At 44.0% G+C, this 17,632-nt stretch overlaps 1 protein-coding gene across 3 annotated transcripts in view; it reads right to left on the reverse strand.

Moving 5' to 3' along the window:
- The window catches only part of LOC124006712 (tenascin-like), a 63,589-nt gene that overhangs the window by 32,249 nt on the left and 13,708 nt on the right, over nucleotides 1-17,632 (reverse strand). For 2 of the 3 annotated variants that reach the window (XM_046316820.1, XM_046316822.1), the window contains 5 exons: nucleotides 5,019-5,574; nucleotides 2,215-4,179; nucleotides 1,528-1,791; nucleotides 1,088-1,203; nucleotides 65-218 (listed from right to left, as the gene is read on the reverse strand). In XM_046316820.1, coding sequence (XP_046172776.1) covers nucleotides 65-218; nucleotides 1,088-1,203; nucleotides 1,528-1,791; nucleotides 2,215-4,179; nucleotides 5,019-5,502 — 2,983 coding nt within the window. In that variant the 5' untranslated portion in view covers nucleotides 5,503-5,574. The remainder of the gene's footprint in view (nucleotides 1-64; nucleotides 219-1,087; nucleotides 1,204-1,527; nucleotides 1,792-2,214; nucleotides 4,180-5,018; nucleotides 5,575-17,632) is intronic. The other variant, XM_046316821.1, reaches the window with a different exon arrangement.

Below are 17,632 nucleotides of genomic sequence, written 5' to 3' on the forward strand. Positions count from 1 at the left end.
ATGCAGATTTACACCGGGCTGGGAAAAAGCACATCACACACATTCAAATGTGGTGTAAGCTTACTGGTGGTAATGATTTTAGTAGACTGAGGTCCTCTGGTATTGTTCTTGATGACGCCCACTGAGACCTCGTACTCCTGACCAGGACCAAGCCCTGACTGCTCATACATAGTCTGGGAGGATGGAAGGGTTGTCAGGATCTTACCATTCTCCTCTTTCTGAAAGGTCAAAGACATATACGCTGTTAACACAACACTACTACTGGAATCATACACAGCCTACTTACATACCCAACAGTCTGAGGTAAGCCACATCAATTTTTCCTTCGGATCAAGGAAATAAATCTTTCACACAGTTAATGTTGACTTAAACAATACCAATTATTACAGTATTTCATTTTTTTTGCAGCAGAATTTTTCGTAAGTCTTTGATTGCTTCACATAAGAATGCTGCAGACAAAACCCATTTGGCCCATGGGGATAGTGATTAAGTGCTGACCATCGATTACAGGTCCTTCCATTTGATGTATGGGGGCAATAAAGCCAAAGTGCACGGGAGAATGGGTTAAGGACAGTGAAAGGAATAAACACCACTGAGAATGTCCTGGCGTCCCGAGACCTCCACGAGGAGTGTTAAAATGAGGTTTACACAGCCCTTCGTAAAAATGTACTCATGGACAATAAGAAGGGCTTTATGGTTGCACAGACCTTTGCCATATTGCAGCTAAGAAGATTTGTGATTTGTTATTTTCCATGTACCGGTTCACATCAACATCATTGTGTAATGTGTAAAGTACAGCACACTTTGGTGGTGTGATGGCAATTTGTGGTTTGTTGTGTGTGTTACATTTTTTGACTTTGTTATTCTGAGTTTGCTGAATTGAAAACTGAACTGACCTCGACCCTGATAGCTATTGCTACTTTGCTGGACACGATAACTAGCCAAGCATGCCAAGATCTCACTAAAAGAGCAGCTTGTGCATATCTGTTGTCTTGTCCCTGAGGTTTAGGAAAATCCTAGGCAAGACCTAGCAGGGATCTCTTGCATAGAGATGGATAAATTGCCAGAGAGAGAAGGACAGACTGACCGTGTTACGGACATAGAGCTCCCAGGCATCAAAGGGAATGTCCAGCTGATCCCACAACACCTCGACTGAGGTGTCCCTCACCGATTTGAACTTCAAGCCGTCTGGCTCCGGTAGATCTGACAGGACAGAGTGAGACAAAGGAATATATTATAACTGATCCCAAAATATTGTATGTTGAGACAGTGTTGGGTTTTAAACGTTGTGAAGCATCAATGAAATGTCGTATTTATTTTATTTATTTGATCACCTATTCTAAAAGGAAAGCCTTGTGTTAACATTGTGCTGTGAAAGTTTCTCCACTGTACCGGATAGCATTTTGATTATGGTTAATATGTGCAAATGGTCTTTTCCTGACAGTTTAAAGAGGAACACATTCCCATGAACGCAGGCTGCTCAGCGAAGTCTTCAGATCTGAGCTCCATTAAGAAGGTATGACCTACTTGTGGCCACCCTGGCACTGATTGGGATGCTCTTCTTGTTGCTGAGGATGGCATAGACGTTGATCAGGTACTCGATGCCGGGCTCCAGCTCGCTGACTGTGGCAGCAGTCTTGTCTCCGGGCACTCTGAACTCCTGGTACAGACCCCCAGGACTAGTGGGCACATATGCAATCAGATACTCTGTCACCAGCATCTCATTGTTCCAGGTCAGATCCACTGTCTCAGTGGTGACCTCTGTTACAGACAGGTCCTTTGGAGGTGAAACTAGAGAGAGCGAGAAAGAAAGAAAAAGAGAGAGACAGGAAATAGTCTGACCTTTCTATTGTCTCAGACACTTGGTTTCCCATGCCCTCATCCACTAACAGTCCTCTACACAAAGAAAATGCATTCCCCAGACTTACATCTGGCAGTGGTCTGGACTGCCAAAGATCTTTAAGACAGAGATAGAGACTTAAATGCACAGCTTTTGGAATCAGAGGAAATCATAATGGAACTTTTAATCCTTTTCTCAATCTCTTTTAAAATAATTGAAACCGTTTCTCATTATTTTGAGATTTGATTAAGGTTTGGATTTAATGTGTCATTCAGCAAGCACTGGGAATATCAAACAGAACAATTAGTGAAATGAACTGAACTCAATTATCCATACATAGTTTATTTTTCTCAGTTGAAAGAAACCGTTCTTACCTTCTGAGCAGTCTTCTCCGATGTATCCCTCATCACAGAGACATTGTCCATTCACACAGCGGCCCATGTCCTGGCAGTTGTTGAGGCAGCTCAGCTCTCCACAGTTGTCTCCCATGTATCGCTCCTCACACATGCACTTCCCATTAACACAGTGCCCCTTGTTGTTGCAGTTATCAGGGCAGGTGAGTTCAGAGCAGTCGACACCCGCATAGCCCTCCAGGCAGACACATTTGCCATCCACGCAGTATCCCCTGTCCAGGCAGTCATTGGGACAGTGCTTCTCAGTGCAGTCTTCCCCTGTGAAGCCCTCGTCGCAGACGCACTGCCCGTCAATGCAGCGTCCGCGGTTCAGGCAGTTGTTGGGGCAGCTCAGCTCGCTGCAGTCCTTACCGGTGAAGCCAGCATAGCAGACACACTGGCCATCCACACAATCTCCACTGCCATAGCAGTCTGAGGGGCAGATCTTGATGCTGCAGTCCTCACCACCGAACCCTTCATCGCACACACACTGTCCGTTGACACAGCGGCCCCGGTTGAGGCAGTTGTTGGGGCAGGAGAGCTCAGAGCAGTCCTCTCCCTGGTAGCCTACATTGCAGATGCACTGCCCGTTGACACACTGTCCCCTGTTGTGGCAGTTGTTGGGACAAGCCAGCTGGCTACAATCCTCTCCTTGGTAGCCAGCATTACAGATACACATGCCGTTGAAGCAGACACCTCTATCGTTGCAGTCACTGGGGCAGGTGAGCTTGGAGCAGTCCTCTCCAGTGTAGCCAGCGCTGCAGACACACTGGCCGTCCACACAGAAACCATTTCCCAGGCAGTCACTTGGGCAGGTTTTTTCCCCACAGTCCTCCCCGGTGAATCCTTCTTCGCAGTAGCAGGTTCCATTGACGCAGCGGCCGCGGTCGTAGCAGTCGTTAGGGCAGATGAGTTCAGAGCAGTCGTAGCCCGTCCAGGGCTCTTCACACACACACTCCCCGTCCACACACTTTCCATGGCTTAGGCAGTTGTTCAGGCAGTCTGTCTGAGAACAGTCCTCTCCAGTGTAACCCTTGGCACAGACACAGACCCCACCAATACATTGTCCGTTCCCACCGCAGTCCACTTTGCAAACCTTGAGTGAACAGTCATCCGTGCCAAAGCCCTCAAAGCAGATGCACTTCCCATCGACACAGCGACCTTGGTCCTGGCAGTTGTTGGGGCAGGAGAGTTCAGAGCAGTCCTCTCCCTGGTAGCCTACATTGCAGACGCACTGCCCGTTGACACACTGTCCCCTGTTGTGGCAGTTGTTGGGACAAGTCAGCTGGCTACAATCCTCTCCTTGGTAGCCAGCATTACAGATACACATGCCGTTGAAGCAGACACCTCTATCGTTGCAGTCACTGGGGCAGGTGAGCTTGGAGCAGTCCTCTCCAGTGTAGCCAGCGCTGCAGACACACTGGCCGTCCACACAGAAACCATTTCCCAGGCAGTCACTTGGGCACGTTTTCTCCCCACAGTCCTCCCCGGTGAATCCTTCTTCGCAGTAGCAGGTTCCATTGACGCAGCGGCCGCGGTCGTAGCAGTCGTTGGGGCAGATGAGTTCAGAGCAGTCGTAGCCCGTCCAGGGCTCTTCACACACACACTCCCCGTCCACACACTTTCCATGGCTTAGGCAGTTGTTCAGGCAGTCTGTCTGAGAACAGTCCTCTCCAGTGTAACCCTTGGCACAGACACAGACCCCACCAATACATTGTCCGTTCCCACCGCAGTCCACTTTGCAAACCTTGAGTGAACAGTCATCCCTGCCAAAGCCCTCAAAGCAGACGCACTTCCCATCCACGCAGCGACCTTGGTCCTGGCAGTTGTTGGGGCATTCAGACTCGGTGCAGTTGGGTCCCTTCCAGCCAGGTTCGCAAATGCAACCACAGGTGTCAGCACTGTAGTTGCCATGGCCATTGCAATAAGGCTTGGTCCCCACCTCACCTAAAAGAGCAGAGTTTAGAGATTATAACCCTCTGAATCATAATCCCTGTCTTCCTCCTTTTCACTAAAGACATTTCATTTTAAAATATTGTAATCAAGACAGGACTGTAATCATAGTCAGGACACCCACTTATGTTCTGAATAACGCCCTACAGTACTAATCCGTACAGAATATGTCTATGCCTCTATGTTCATTCCCTTTCCCTGTGGTGTAAAAGAGAAAGTACTGTTAAACCCAATCCCACATTCAATTCCATTGATGCTTCCTAGAGGTTGAGTAAAATAGATGTGCCTCTGAAGGAAGGAGAGGTGATGTGTATAGAACGACAGATGACTCTAGTGCCAAAAAGTCCATTGCAGCTTTGTAGGGCTGTGCCATTCAAGACATTCACCATTTTGAAGTAGTCAACTGGGTGGGACTTCCTATGGGTTAAGGAAGGACCACATAATTCCATCCAGGTCATCAGGAGGGATCAGCCAATTAATTATACTTGTGAGCAAACATTCCATAACTGCAGGTAGCAGTAAATCACTGGCTTTATAACTGTTGAAACACACTCCAGGTGGCAGTATGCACCATTTCAGTTTGTTTACCAACTCATAGAAGTAGTAGAAGAAGAACATGTACTACTTCAAAATGGAGATGGCATCAATGGCACTGCCCTTGTGCTCACAGATGCCATAATGGGACAGATGCCATAATGGGACAGATTCCGTAGTTGTCCTTAGTTTTGAGTCTTCTATCATTCTCTATAGCATACTAAGTATGCTATACTAGGAGAGGGGATGAATGAGCCAATCAGAAGCTGGGTTTGGTTAGGTTGACATGTATACAGTACCTGTGACTGGCTGAACGCTGCAGCAGCCAGCGTCTCCACTAGCGCATTGGTCTCTCAGCGTGGACACCTCTCCCTCCAGCATCTCCAATCTGCTCAGGAGGTCCTTCAGATCCGGGAGCCCATCAGTGCATGCACACTCCTGCTGAGGAATGTTAATGCGGTGAGTGAAAACTATCTGGTTCTGCCCATCCAGGGTATGTTCGGTGGTGCGGAGGCTTGAAGGCGGAGCTGCGTCCTGGGGCTCGAGGCTGGTGCTTCCTAGGGCGTCCAGGTCCACTGAGCATAGTGAGCTGGAAGGGACGTTGATGTTGTAGACGTGGTTGAAGACCACTGGTTGCTCAGCGCTGGTCAGGGTCACATTGTTTCCGCCAGGGGTTGTCAAGGTCGCCCGTTTATCCCTAAGCAATTTTCTCACCAGCCCAGCTTGGCAGAGGTTGAGAAGGAGAGTCAGGAAGACACACCCTAAAATGCTTTTAGTTCCCATTTTTGTCTTTCTCAACTGGACTCCTCGGACAAAGCTTGGAAGTCTGGCCAAATCTGGATAAGTGTAGGGGCCCTGGAAGTTAAACAAAAAGACATCGAGTCAAAGACAGCCCCAGTAATGCACGTGGATAACTACAGTGGGGCAAAAAAGTATTTAGTCAGCCACCAATTGTGCAAGTTCTCCCACTTAAAAAGATTAGAAAGGTCTGTAATTTTCATCATAGGTACACTTCAACTATGACAGACAAATTGAGAAAAAAAATCCTGAAAATCACATTGTAGGATTTTCTATTAATTTATTTGCAAATTATGGTGGAAAGTACATTTTCACACAGTCACTCTGGGGAGACGTCCATGCCTGTAAAATTTGCAAAGGCAGACAATAACCTGTGAATTACAAGATGGCAAAATGGGTCAGCATACATAGTCAACAAAACGTTATAACTTCAAGCGTTCAGACTAACACCCTCAGTATATTTTCCCGCCCAGAAATGTGACCACACACTTACTGTGAGCCACAGTAAGCAATTGAAAGTCAGTGAATTTGTACCTAAACCCTAATATACTATACATACTGAAGGTTGCTTTCGTCTTTGGAGACTTTATGAAAAATGGAGTGTCAGCTGGATGTTAAACGATTGTGGGGCGGCAGCGTAGCCTATTGGTTAGACCGTTGGACTAGTAACCGGAAGGTTGCGAGTTCAAACCCCTGAGCTGACAAGGTACAAATCTGTCGTTCTGCCCCTGAACGGGCAGTTAACCCACTGTTCCCAGGCCGTCATTGAAAATAAGAATATGTTCTTAACTGACTTGCCTGGTTAAATAAAGGTTAAAAAATAAAATTAAAAAAAACCTACCCATAGCACTCTGGTAATTGACATCACAAACTAATAATATAAGCCATTTAGCAGACGCTTTTATCCAAAGCGACTTACAGTCATGTGTGCATACATTCTACGTATGGGTGGTCCCGGGGATCGAACCCACTACCCTGGCATTACAAGCGCCATGCTCTACCAACTGAGCTACAGAAGGACCACAACTGAGCTCCATGTAGCCATTAGCCCTTGAAAGACTGTCCTACAAAGCACCATTTCCTTGCATCAACAATTATATATATACTTCAATAAATATATACACTTGGCCTATGTTTTTGGCACTCTGAACCCCTGCTACGTGTGTTCCTGTGCAATATATTTTGTGTGCAGTCCGTTATGGCCACACTGCCCCACAGAGATTAGAACCTGCTTTTTCCTACAAAACAGTTCAAGAAAAGATTATATGTGTTAACATATGCAGATATATATAATGTTATTACTAGTATGGCCTCAAAAAATGACATCACCCTACCTGAGCCCTAAAATAACTCCCCCCTGCTGAGCCAAAGACCCTGACCGTTTCTAGTTTTATGTTGCACCTCTGTACCCATCAAAAATGAATATGTAGCAGGCATTGTCACAGCAAATAGCTAAATATACAGTGAGCTCCAAAATGATTGGAACAGTGACACGTTTTCCGTAGTTTTCATAATAAATAATAATAATATGCCATTTAGCAGACGCTTTTATCCAAAGCGACTTACAGTCATGTGTGCATACATTCTACGTATGGGTGGTCCCGGGAATCGAACCCACTACCCTGGCGTTACAAGCGCCATGCTCTACCAACTGAGCTACAGAAGGACCACATTCGCTATCTCCTTGCTTATTTTACGGTCAAGATATAAAGATAGAGCACCATATGTTAGTCTAGAGATACCTTCAGCCTTGGTTATTAGGACTCTACCTTTTAAAGATAAGTCTGTACTGAAGTACTTTGGATTTGGAATTATACAATGACTACGAGGTTAAAGTACAGGGTATTTTTATTCATATCGTGTGAACCGTTTACAAATGAGAGCACTTTTTGTACATAATCCCCCCATTTCAGGGGACCAAAAGTACCGGGATAAATACACTTAAAGTGCCTTTGGGAAAGTATTCAGATCCCTTGACTTTGTCCACATTTTGTTACGTTACAGCCCTATTCTAAAATGTATAACATAAAACATTTTCCTCATCAATCTAACCACAATATCCCATAATAACAAAGCAAAAACAGGTTTGTAGAAGTTTTAGCAAATGTACTCAAAATAAAAACTGAAATACCTTATTTACATAAGTATTCAGACCTGTTGTTATAAGACTCATAACTGAGCTCAAATGCATCCTGTTTCCATTGATCATCCTTGAGATGTTTCTAAAACTTGATTGAAGTACATTCAATTGATTGGACATGATTTGGAAAGACACACACCTGTCTATATGAGATCCCACAGTTGACAGTGTTAGTGTGAGCAAAAACCAAGCCATGAGGTCGAAGGAATTGCCCGTAGAGCTCCGAGACAGGATTGTGTCGAGGCACAAATCTGGGGAAGGGTACAAAAAAAATGTCTGCAGCATTGAAGTTCCCCAAGAACACAGTGGCCTCCATCATTCCTAAATGGAAGATGTTTTGATCCACCAAGACCTGGCCAAACTGAACAATCTGGGGGAAAGGGCCTTGGTCAGGGAGATGACCAAGAACCCGATGGTCACGCTGACAGAGTTCCAGAATTACTCTGAAGGACACCCATCTCTGCAGCACTCCACCAATCAGGCCTTTATCAAATCAAATCAAATCAAATTTATTTATATAGCCCTTCGTACATCAGCTGATATCTCAAAGTGCTGTACAGAAACCCAGCCTAAAACCCCAAACAGCAAACAATGCAGGTGTAAAAGCACGGTGGCTAGGAAAAACTCCCTAGAAAGGCCAAAACCTAGGAAGAAACCTAGAGAGGAACCGGGCTATGTGGGGTGGCCAGTCCTCTTCTGGCTGTGCCGGGTAGAGATTATAACAGAAAATGACCAAGATGTTCAAATGTTCATAAATGACCAGCATGGTCAAATAATAATAAGGCAGAACAGTTGAAACTGGAGCAGCAGCACAGTCAGGTGGACTGGGGACAGCAAGGAGCCATCATATCAGGTAGTCCTGGGGCACGGTCCTAGGGCTCAGGTCCTCCGAGAGAGAGAAAGAAAGAGAGAATTAGAGAGAGCATATGTGGGGTGGCCAGTCCTCTTCTGGCTGTGCCGGGTGGAGATTATAACAGAACGTGGCCAAGATGTTCAAATGTTCATAAATGACCAGCATGGTTGAATAATAGTAAGGCAGAACAGTTGAAACTGGAGCAGGAGCATGGCCAGGTGGACTGGGGACAGCAAGGAGTCCTCATGTCAGGTAGTCCTGGGACATGGTCCTAGGGCCCAGGCCAGTTGAAACTGGAGCAGCAGCATGGCCTTTATGGTAGATTGGCCAGATGGAAGCCACTCCTCAGTGAGGATCTGCAGAGAAGAATGGGAGAAACTCCCAAATACAGGTGTACAAAGTTTGTAGTGTCATACCCAAGAAGACTCGGGGCTGTAATCTCTGCTAAAGGTGCTTCAACAAAGTATTGAGTAAAGGATAATTATGTAAATTTACTTATGTAAATTTGATATTTCAGTTTGATATTTTTTATACATTTGCAAAAATTTCAAAAAACATTATTGGGTTTTGTGTGTAGATTGATGAGGGGGAAAAAAACAAGTTAATATATTTTAGAATAAGTCTATAATGCAAAAAAATGTGGAAAAGGTCAAGGGGTCTGAATACATTATGAATGCACTGTATATGCTTATTAAAGTAGTAAAAAGTTAAGTATTTAGTCCAATATTCATAGCACGCAATGACTACATCAAGCTTGTGACAAACTTGTTGGAAGGATTTGCTATTTGTTTTGTGTTTCAGATAATTTTGTGCCAATAGAAATGAATAGTAAATCATGTATTGTGTCATTTTGGATTCACTTTAGTTGGAGAATAACAAATAATAGAACATGTTTCTAAACACTTCTGCATTAATGTGGATGTTACCGTGATGATGAATAACCCTTAATGAATCATGTAGAATTGTGAGTGAGAAAGTTACAGACAAATATCATACCCCAAGACATGCTAACCTCTCATCATTACAATAACAGGGGAGGTTAACATTTTTTTTTTGGGGGGGGGGGGGGGTATGATATTCGTGAGTCTGTAACTTTCTCACTCGTCATTATTTGACATCAGACAAGACAGGACATAACTGACGTTTTTATCTGACACGGCTGAGATGCTCCCTGCGTTACTCCTGTCCCTCTGACACCAATATCATTCTAGAGTGTCGATAACGGGTTTGTATGAAACATTTCCCTCCACACTGTACATTACATGTTGAAGTCTAACCAGCTGTTTCATGCATTAAACCGATAACTCATGAACAATGCATACCCGCACACAACCCACACATAACTTGAGAAATGCATGTGTAACCGAACTTGAGTTAATCATGCATTGGGAAGATAGCCAAAGACTGCCAGAAGTGGAGTTCCTTTGTTGCTGGCCTATCCACCAGCTGCCGTGATGGGTATGAGCGAATGAGTGGTGCATTGGGAGCTATAAGCAACAGTTTGTTACTTGTACACATTATCCCATGTTAGGATTCAGCCAAAACTCAACATTTCCACCGGGCCCATTCAGATCACTCTGATGACTTCATGCAAGAGCCCTGTAATTTGTGGGAGACACGGCGTGGGAAACAAGTCAGGGATGACTCTGAGTTTGGGGTTTCCAATGGTTTGATGGGTGGGTGTGAGAGGAGACACAAATGTAGCAAGACCCTGGTTGATCCATTGAATGTATGTGATACCACAGATCTGGTAGGATGAATAATGCCCAGCCCTATATCTCCTAATTCACAATAGACTGCACATTCTGCAGGTGACAAGGAGAGTTACATTCTCCCCCACTGATTTCCACTTTAACATAATAAACCGTACTTGGCAACAACGGGTTAAGTTACAGCCCACATGCTTTCACAGCATTCCTGATCTAAGACAGGTAAATTTTATATGTACCTATAAAAAGCCCTCAGGTGAAGCAGAAGAGGCCTGACTAATCAATCAATGGTATAGTGGCTATCAAATCCCTACAGGTTTGAAAAGAATTGAAGAGAAAACATCCATTGCAACTGCGTATCCCATCAGCGATACGTAGCACAGTAGACTCTGCAAAGTTGACACCTCATATGACAAGGGAACAAAGGTTCACACAGAGTGGCCAACCAATGTAAGCTTACTTTACACTCCCTCTTTTAGCTCTTTTGAGAAAGACCATTCCAGAGCATCTCTTTTGCTACTCTCTGGTTTCAGTGGAAATAAAGTTATAGCAGGCCCATGGTCCAGTCAGCAGTCCACGTGTAATGACTATTCCATCTCTCCTTTTCCATTCCTACCTTACCTGCATCTCCAGTTCTCTCATCTCACTGTCTTGCAATGTCATGAGCTACAGTGGCCATTTCTCCGCACTCCAGCTCATTGGAGGACTCATTGTATTTTGGGTGATGTTAGTAGTGGATGTCCTGTATACTATTTTAGAATAGCAGGTTAGTATACACACATCACAAATTGACCCCATAGCTTGCTAGTGTCATTTACCACATTTTTAGGTAAATCCTTCACCCCTTTAGTTTACCCAGAGATTGTGAAACCAATGACCTCTGCTTCAATATGGAGTCTGTGTTGGTCAGTTCCCAACTCCAACATGCAGTTTATCTATTATGGGCGTGTGATTACAATGACCTTTATTATTCCCTGGAGACAGGGATAGTCTTTCATCTAAGACTCGTGATGAATAGCCTCGGTGGATGATGAGTGGCCCACATACACTGTATATATAGTTTCCTAGTTTGTACGTCCTAAATACCCAGAAATCTCAGAGTTTAGCAACTGACAGCTGGAGTGTTACCTATCTTGGTTGCTTTTCTAGAAAGGGTTAGGCACCTGTGATGGATGACCTCTTCCCTGGTGAGGGTGATAATGGTGGATGAAATGGGGAAGTCCCCATTAGCTGCTTGCTTTCCATCAGGTACTCATTTACTCCCTGGGGCACATTTCTCTCCTTCTTTTCCTCCCTCGTTCATGAGGGATGACCTCAATTTTACCATCGTGCCGTCTGCAACTCCCAAAGGACTGGATGATCCACAACATCTAACATCTCTCTTTCTATCTCCCTCATCCTGTCCCTCCCATTGATGTCCTCAGTCTGCCTCCCCTTTGCTTTTGAAGCACAGGTATAAAATCCAGCTTGGGTTTCATTTTCTGTCTCACATTTGGTGGGAAGCTAGATAAAGGTGGGTCAGGGTTTGGGTCGTAAAGGGCTTGGGAGAAATAGGCTTGCAACCTGTTTCTGACTTTTCTCCAATAGACTTTACGGAGAAGAGTGAGTCAGCACGTCTCTAGACATAGGATAAAAGAAGTAGTAACTGGTTTTTAATCAACCAAAGATATATTTTCTATTTAGTTTCTGACAGCATGTCTCATCAAAATTAAACCATGGGTTTCATATTATAGGATTTGATTCATTAGTAGAGTGGGGTTTCGGTGTGTTTGTGTATGAGCAGCGGAGAGCTGCGGAGAGGTTTTCCCTGTCCTTGGTCCTAATCTCTTGGAGATTATGGGAGGATGTTCAAAGCAGTAAATATTCAAAGTATTTGTGTGTGTGTGTGCGTGTGTGTGTGTGTGTGTGTGTGTGTGTGTGTGTGTGTGTGTGTGTGTGTGTGTGTGTGTGTGTGTGTGTGTGTGTGTGTGTGTGTGTGTGTGTGTGTGTGTGTGTGTGTGTGTGTGTGTGTTTGTGTGCGTGTGCAGTGTGTGTGTGTGCGTGCGTCAGTGTATGTGTGTGTGTGTGTGTGTGTGTGTGCGTGCGTGCGTGCATCAGTGTGTGTGTGTGTGTGTGTGTGTGTGTGTGTGTGTGTGTGTGTGTGTGTGTGTGTGTGTGTGTGTGTGTGTGTGTGTGTGTGTGTGTGTGTGTGTGTGTGTGTGTGTGTGTGTGTGTGTGTGTGTGTGTGTGTGTGTGTGTGTGAGAGAGTCGTGTGTGAGTGCGAGTGTGAGTGCGAGTGTATGTCGGTATGTGTGCGCATGTGTGTTTTGGGTTTGAAATTGTTTGCAGATCTAAAAATGTAATGGATTCCATTTCTACCTTCTAGGATAGAATCTCAGTGGAAGGCTTGAAGTTAACTTCAAGAGTTGGGCAGAAATGTTACTGATATTCACAGCCACTGAAAAAAAACTTGAACAAACTATATTATAAGAGTTTTATCATTTGGACATGGGACACCTAGCCGCGATAAAGGACACATAATTCAGTTCAGAATGGGGTTGATCAAGGACATCTCGTTTCACAATGGGACTTTGGGAGACATTTGTTGAGAAAAAAAAGGAAAAAAATCTGTGTTTCTTTCAACTCTAATCCAGAATTACTTTAGCTTTATTACTCTTCCCCCGTCCTGGCATGGTCAGGGAACTTTCCCACATGGAAAACGGGGACGAGGAATCTTGGCGCTAGATTCGGGACATCTGTTTTGTCTAGCCCAAGCCCAAGGCATTGATGGATGAGCCAAATGTCCAGACTGGGGCAGCCTTTAAGCGCAAGAGGAACTTTCTCTGCAGGTCCAGAGGGGTATACTATGAATATAGCTAGATGGACACATGATTTTCTGAAATTAGCTAGCTTCAGTTAGCTTTACATTCCAGCTCAGGATACATCCATATTACCAAGGTGGATATATTGATTGTGCACCTGCCGCTTACTCAAGCCTGCTCGACCTAGGCTTTACAACTGCACGTTCATTTTGCACTTGTCTAGTCGAATGCCGAACTCTTCGTTGAGACAAAGCTAAAACATAAATCGATGTGCGAATCAGTGATATGTTTTCATTTGTGGCTGTAAGGGGGACCGCCCTAGTGGTGGATTGGTCTGTGAAGAGGCAATAATGCAGAGCTGATTATCTTGTCCAGGGTGAGGCTGGAGATAATAGCTGGTGACTACAATATATATATATATTTAAAAAAAGACAAAAAGCGTGATGAACAAACTTAACTTAATCAACTAGAACAAATCAAAAGAAACACCAGGCTTCGGTAAATCCCTTTTAAACCGGCAACATACAAACCTTACCTTACCTTGTCTCTTTCCCAAAAATTGGGAAAGCAATGTTTAAATAGTCTACCCATCATGCCTCTGACCAATGAGAAGAATACATAACACAATGATCAATTAACATTGAAAGGGAATAATTACAATACACACATGTTCAGGTCATAAACATACAGTTGAAGTCGGAAGTTTACATAAGTTTACACTTAGGTCACAAGTCATGAAAACTCGTTTTACAACAACTCCACAAATTTCTTGTTAACAAACTATAGTTTTGTCAAGTCGGTTAAGACATCTACTTTGTGCATGACACAAGTAATTTTTCCAACAATTGTTTAACTTCTAATTCACGATATCACAATTCCAGTGGGTCAGAAGTTCGCATACTCTAAGTTGACTGTGCCTTTAAACAGCTTGGAAAATTCCAGAAAATTATGTCATGGCTTTAGAAGCTTCTTATAGGCTAATTGACATCATTTGATTCAATTGGTGGTGTACCTGTGGATGTATTCCAAGGCTTACCTTCAAACTCAGTGCCTCTTTGCTTGACATCATGGGAAAATAAAAAGAAATCAGCCAAGATTTCAGAAAAAAAATTGTAGACCTCCACAAGTCTGGTTCATCCTTGGGAGCAATTTCCAAACGCCTGAAGGTACCACGTTCATCTGTACAAACAATAGTACGCAAGTATAAACACCATGGGACGACACAGCCGTCATAACGCTCAGGAAGGAGACGCGTTCTGTCTCCGAGAGATGAATGTACTTTGGTGTGAAAAGTACAAATCAATCCCAGAACAACAGCAAAGGACCACAGTATATCCACAGTAAAACGAGTCCTATATCGACATAACCTGAAAGGCCGCTCAGCAAGGAAGAAGCCACTGCTCCAAAAACACCATAAAAAGCCAGGATTACGATTTGCAACTGCACATGGGGACAAAGATCATACTTTTTGGAGAAATGTCCTCTGGTCTGATAAAACAAAATTTGACCGTTTGAAGGAAAAAGGGGGGAGGCTTGTAAGCAGAAGAACACCATCCCAACCGTGAAGCACAGGGGTGGCAGCATTATGTTGTGGGGGTGCTTTGCTGCATGAGGGACTGGTGCACTTCACAAAATAGATGGCATCATGAGAGAGTAAAATTATGTGGATATATTAAAGCAACATCTCAAGACATCAGTCAGGAAGTTAAAGCTTGGTCGCAAATGGGTCTTCCAAATGGACAATGACCCCAAGCATACTTCCAAAGTTGTGGCAAAATGGCTTAAAGACAACAAAGTCAAGGTATTGGGAGTGGCCATCACAAAGCCCTGACCTCAATCCTATAGAAAATTTGTTGGCAGAACTGAAAAAGTGTGTGCGAGCAAGGAGGCCTACAAACATGACTCAGTTACACCAGCTCTGTCAGGAGGAATGGGCCAAAATTCACCCAACGTATTGAGTGTATGTAAACTTCTGACCCACTGGGAATGTGATGAAGGAAATAAAAGCTGAAATAAAGCATTCTCTCTATTATTATTCTGACATTTCACATTCTTAAAATAAAGTGGTCATCCTAACTGACCTAAAACAGAGCATTTTTACTAAGATTAAATGTCAGGAATTGTGAAAATCTGAGTTTTTAAATGTACATGGCTAAGGTGTCTTCAACCCTACATATTACCATTTGCAACCACTTCAATAACGGTGCTCACATGTTTTAAGAATAGATAGAACATGGGATAAACACACACTGAATGTACAAAACATTAGAAACACCTGCTCTTTCCATGACATTGACCAGGTGAATCCAGGTGAAAGCTATGATCCCTTATTAATATCACCTGCTAAATCCACTTCAATCAGTGAAGATGAAGGGGAGGAGGCAGGTTAAAGAAGGATTTTTAAGCCTTGAGGCATGGATTGTGTATGTGTACCATTCAGAGGGTCAATGGACAAGACAAAAGATGAAAGTGCCTTTGAACGGGGTATGGTAGTAGGTGTCAGGCACACTGATTTGAGTGTGTCAAGAACTGCAACACATCTGGGTTTTTCACCCTCAACAGTTTCCTGTGTGTATTAAGAATGGTCCACCACCCAAAGGCCATCCAGCCAACTTGACACAACTGAGGGAAGCATGGTACTTTTGACACCATGTAGAGTCCATGCCTCCACAAATTGAGTCTGTACTGAGGGAAAAAGGTGGTGCAACTCAATATTAGGAAGGTGTTCCGCATTTTTTGTACAGTATGTGTATACTTTACAATCAAAAAACTATGCTCTCAAATGCACCCACTGTTTAACTATATCTAATATCCGACCAGGGAGCAAGACAGACCCCTTTTGAATTATTAATAATAATTATTATAAACAAGGAAAACATTTCTTTAGATTTGCCTTCACGTTTTTTTTCTATTCTTTTTTTTTTTTTTTCTTACATTTTTTATGTTACAATTTTTTTGTAATTATTTAATTGAATATCCAAAACATACAATATACTTGCAGTGAAGCCGCTCAACAACTACACCACACCAGTCATCCAACAGACTCCCATTCAGAGCGACACACAGAAGCATCCAGGGTCAATGCCCTGCTCAAGGGCACGTTGACAGATCTCCCATCAGGCCCAAAAAACTGGGACCCGAACCCTCCAAGATCCCCCCCACAGTTCCCCAATAGCTGTCCCTCAACCATCCGAGACCTCTCCCACAGCCCCCCCCGAAGAAAAATTGATTTAAAAAATCTATTTATTTCCATTTCCCAGCCCCAAGAATCCCCCAATGCACCAACAACCAAGAAAATGAACTAAAGAGAAAAAAGGAAAAGACAAAAGAAAACAGCAAAAAACAAAGCAAAAAACAAACAAACAAAGGACATCAAGGACAACTTAAATCATAACAGCAATGCCAACTGTATATGTTTGAGTGCATGTCTGGCACTATTACATGTGTGTGAGTCCGTGTATGTGTGTATTTGAAAGAGTGTGTGTGTATACGCATGTGTACCAACACCTGCATGACATCAGCCTCAGGCAAACCGGCATTAGCTGTAAAAACACTGCCCCTCAGTGTCATTCAAACTTACTCTTTATTATGTTTTAGTTTGACTTTATTTGTAACTTTATATTACCTCAGTCACAGGCTTCATCAATAAGTACATTGACAATGATCGTCACAGTGACCGTACATCCATACCTCAACCAGAAGCCATGAATTACAAGCAACATCCGCACCGAGCGAAAGGCTAAAGCTGCCGCTTTCAAGGAGCGGGACACTAATCCGGACACTTATAAGAAATCCCGCTATAACCTCAGACGAACCATCAAATAGGCAAAGCGTCGATACAGGATTAAGATTGAATCATACTACACTGGCTCCGACGCTCGTCGGATGTGGCAGGGCTTGCGGAATACAACTATTACGGACTACAAAGGGAAACCCAGCCGCGAGCTACCCAGCGATGCGAGCTCACCAGACGAACTAAATGCCTTTTATGCTTGCTGCGAGGCAAGCAACACTGAAGCATGTATGAGAGCAACAGCTGTTCCGGATGACTGTGACCACGCTCTCCGTAGCCCATGTGAGGAAGACCTTTAAACAGGTCAACATTCACAAAGCAGAGGGGTCAGACGGATTACCAGGACGTGTACTCAAAGCATGCGTGGACCAACTGCCAAGTGTCTTCACTGACATTTTAACCTCTTCCTGACTGAGACTGTAATGTTTCAAGGTGACCACCATAGTCCCTGGGCCCAAGAAAGCATAGGTAACACGTAACGCTCACATCGGTAGCCAGGAACTGCTTTGAAAGGCTGGTCATGGCTCACATCAACACAATCATGTTGTGGAAACCCTCCAATTTGCATACTGCCCCAACAGATCCACAGATGACGCAATCTCAATCTCACTCCATATCTTTTCCCACCTGGACAAAAGGAACACCTGTTCATTGACTGCTGAATGCTGTTCATTGACTACAGCTCAGCATTAAAAAGCTCATCACTAAGCTAAGGACCCTGGGACTAAACACCTCCAACTGCCACTGGATCCTGCACTTCCCAACGGGCCGCCCCCAGGTGGTAAGGGGAGGCAACAACACATCTGCCAAGCAGATGCT

The sequence above is a fragment of the Oncorhynchus gorbuscha genome, linkage group LG20, assembly GCF_021184085.1.
Source record: "Oncorhynchus gorbuscha isolate QuinsamMale2020 ecotype Even-year linkage group LG20, OgorEven_v1.0, whole genome shotgun sequence".
NCBI classification, from domain to species: Eukaryota; Metazoa; Chordata; class Actinopteri; order Salmoniformes; family Salmonidae; genus Oncorhynchus; species Oncorhynchus gorbuscha.